This window comes from Microtus ochrogaster, chromosome 2 (assembly GCF_000317375.1).
Source record: "Microtus ochrogaster isolate Prairie Vole_2 chromosome 2, MicOch1.0, whole genome shotgun sequence".
Taxonomy (NCBI): domain Eukaryota; kingdom Metazoa; phylum Chordata; class Mammalia; order Rodentia; family Cricetidae; genus Microtus; species Microtus ochrogaster.
Genome location: NC_022010.1, coordinates 20,121,056 through 20,123,204, shown reverse-complemented (window position 1 = coordinate 20,123,204; position 2,149 = coordinate 20,121,056). Strand labels below are relative to the sequence as shown.

At 40.9% G+C, this 2,149-nt stretch overlaps 1 protein-coding gene across 1 annotated transcript; it reads right to left on the bottom strand.

The window, feature by feature from the left end:
• Window positions 1-1,086: 1,086 nt before the first annotated feature.
• Window positions 1,087-1,461, bottom strand: LOC101995408 (complex III assembly factor LYRM7). Its single transcript, XM_005344551.3, has one exon. The coding sequence runs from the start codon at window positions 1,428-1,430 to the stop codon at window positions 1,116-1,118; it is 315 nt and encodes a 104-aa protein (XP_005344608.1). The 5' UTR covers window positions 1,431-1,461; the 3' UTR covers window positions 1,087-1,115.
• Between the last annotated feature and the right edge of the window lie 688 nt (window positions 1,462-2,149).

The following is a 2,149-nucleotide window of genomic DNA, read 5'->3' as shown; positions in this document are numbered from 1 at the left end:
GGGAGGAGGGGGAGGGAAATGGGAGGCTGGGAGGAGGTGGAAACTTTTTTTTTCTTTTTCTCAATAAAAAATTTTTAAAAAAAGTCAGAAAATAAATACTCCATTCAAAATGGGCCTTGGACCTGTAGAGAGTATTGTTTAAAAGATACAAAGGAAAATACTTCAGAAACATCTCATAAAATGACCCTCTGCACTAGTCATTTGGAAATGCAAACAAAAGCACTGTTGATATTTCATCCTAACCCAGTCAGAAGGGCAAAGATCAAAAAAAACAACAAACAGAAAACCTGGGAGGGATGAAGGGGAAAAGGATGTTCATTCACTCTTGATGGGACTGCAAAATTGTACAACTCTGCAGACCAGCGTGGATAATTCTCAAGAAGTTGGCAATAAATATATTGTATGAAACGACTATACCACTGGTTTATTTTTTTATAAGAACACAGAGAAGCAAGCCACATTATTTTATCTGCAGAAATAAACTCAAGACTTTGGAAAACAATGGTTACTTTCAGTAGAGAGCTGGCAGAAAGTGTTCTTTTTTTTATCAACTTAATATTTTAGAAATTAAACATCAATTTAATGTAGTGTTTTTTATTTTGCAGTACTGTTTCCCATGCGATGAAAAGTCACCAACTTGGTAAAGTGCTTCATTGGCAAATAGCTTTGGTAAGACCAAAACACCTACCAAAGGGGAAGGAAAGAGTCCCACCTCCACAGACATTCGGTCGCCAGGTCAGGCTGCCTGATGGTGAGGAGGGAGGCACATCTATGTCCTCAGAACACTGCAGTGCTCTGCAGCCCTCAGCCTGCTGCTCATTCGCAACATGCTACTTCAGAGAGAAACATCGCATGTCCAGGACTTTGGCTAGGTATATATTTAAAGTCAGAGGGAGGGGCTGGAGAGATGGCTCAGCGGTTAAGAGCACTGACTGCTCTTCCAGAGGACCCGGGTTCGATTCCCAGCACCCACATGGCAGCTCACAACTGTCTGAAAATGCAGTTCCATGAGATCTGACACCTTCACACCAAAGGAACATAATAAAGTTAAATAAAAAAAAAGTTTAAAAAAAAAAAAGTCAGAGGGAGCAGAGACAGGTTTTGTCCTGGAAGCTTTACTGCTTCTGAATTGGCGCATCACAGTACGGAACATTTTCTGTTAGAAGATCTTTCCTGGGGAGCAGCTTCAGGGTGTTGTGGTCAATGTGAATACCTTGAATAACAGATGTTCTGAGTAATAGTTCAACATCAGAACCCACTTTCAACATCTCTTCTATTTTCTCCGGAGAGGCCTCACTTTTATGTTTTTTGAATTCTTCATTTATCTTTACTCTGGCCGCTTCTAATGCTCTCTTATCATTTTTAAAAACTTGTTGTCTGGTCCTGTGTAGTGTTCTAAAGAGCTGTAAAACCTTGGCGGGCTGACCCATGGCTCCCCACGCCGCTGCCACCGCCTCTCAAGCCGCCCCCCTATACCACTGGTCTATATCGGACGTTACAGGAGGCAAAAAGAACTTTAAATATCTGAGGGCAAAAGAACTCTCTTACACCGTGCTGTTCAAACAAATCTCTTTATTCTTCTCTCTCTATTCTAATGCCCCTGTTCTAATTGTAATTCCTCATAACTACTTCTCTAGCCTCAAAATTCCCTTTCCCTCATGGGGTTTGAAGCAATGAAAAAGATTAAGAGTTATCTCTCATTGGTCAAAAGAACATTCCTAGGGTAGGTGATAAGAAGCCAAGACATTTGCCATGGCAACACAAGTCAGGAGTAAGACTGTGACTGGATGGAAGGGGCACAGTACCCAGTGACAACTTTGAGACATATACTAGGACATGTCAGCTATGTCAGCAGACTTGGCAAGAGAAGAATTGGCATGCTTTTCTTAGTGTCCTTTGTGTAGCAACCCTGGTTGAACACCTGCCACTTTGACCTTGTACACAGCCATAAAGTTTCAAACTCATGATCTATTTACAAAATCTTTAGTCTAGTTTGAACTTGCTCTGAGGTGAAAGTGAGCTAATTGTGTGCAGTTAGTCTGAGCAAAAGGAACAAAGCAGGCTTTTAAGTGTCTACAGTCCTCATGGGACAAATAGATCTAGTTAAGAAGCATGTACAAGTATACTTTCTATATATCAAAATTATACA

Excerpts from the sequence above, each read along its gene's own strand:
- LOC101995408 (XM_005344551.3), bottom strand. The coding sequence starts at position 1,430 with ATGGGTCAGCCCGCCAAGGTTTTACAGCTCTTTAGAACACTACACAGG.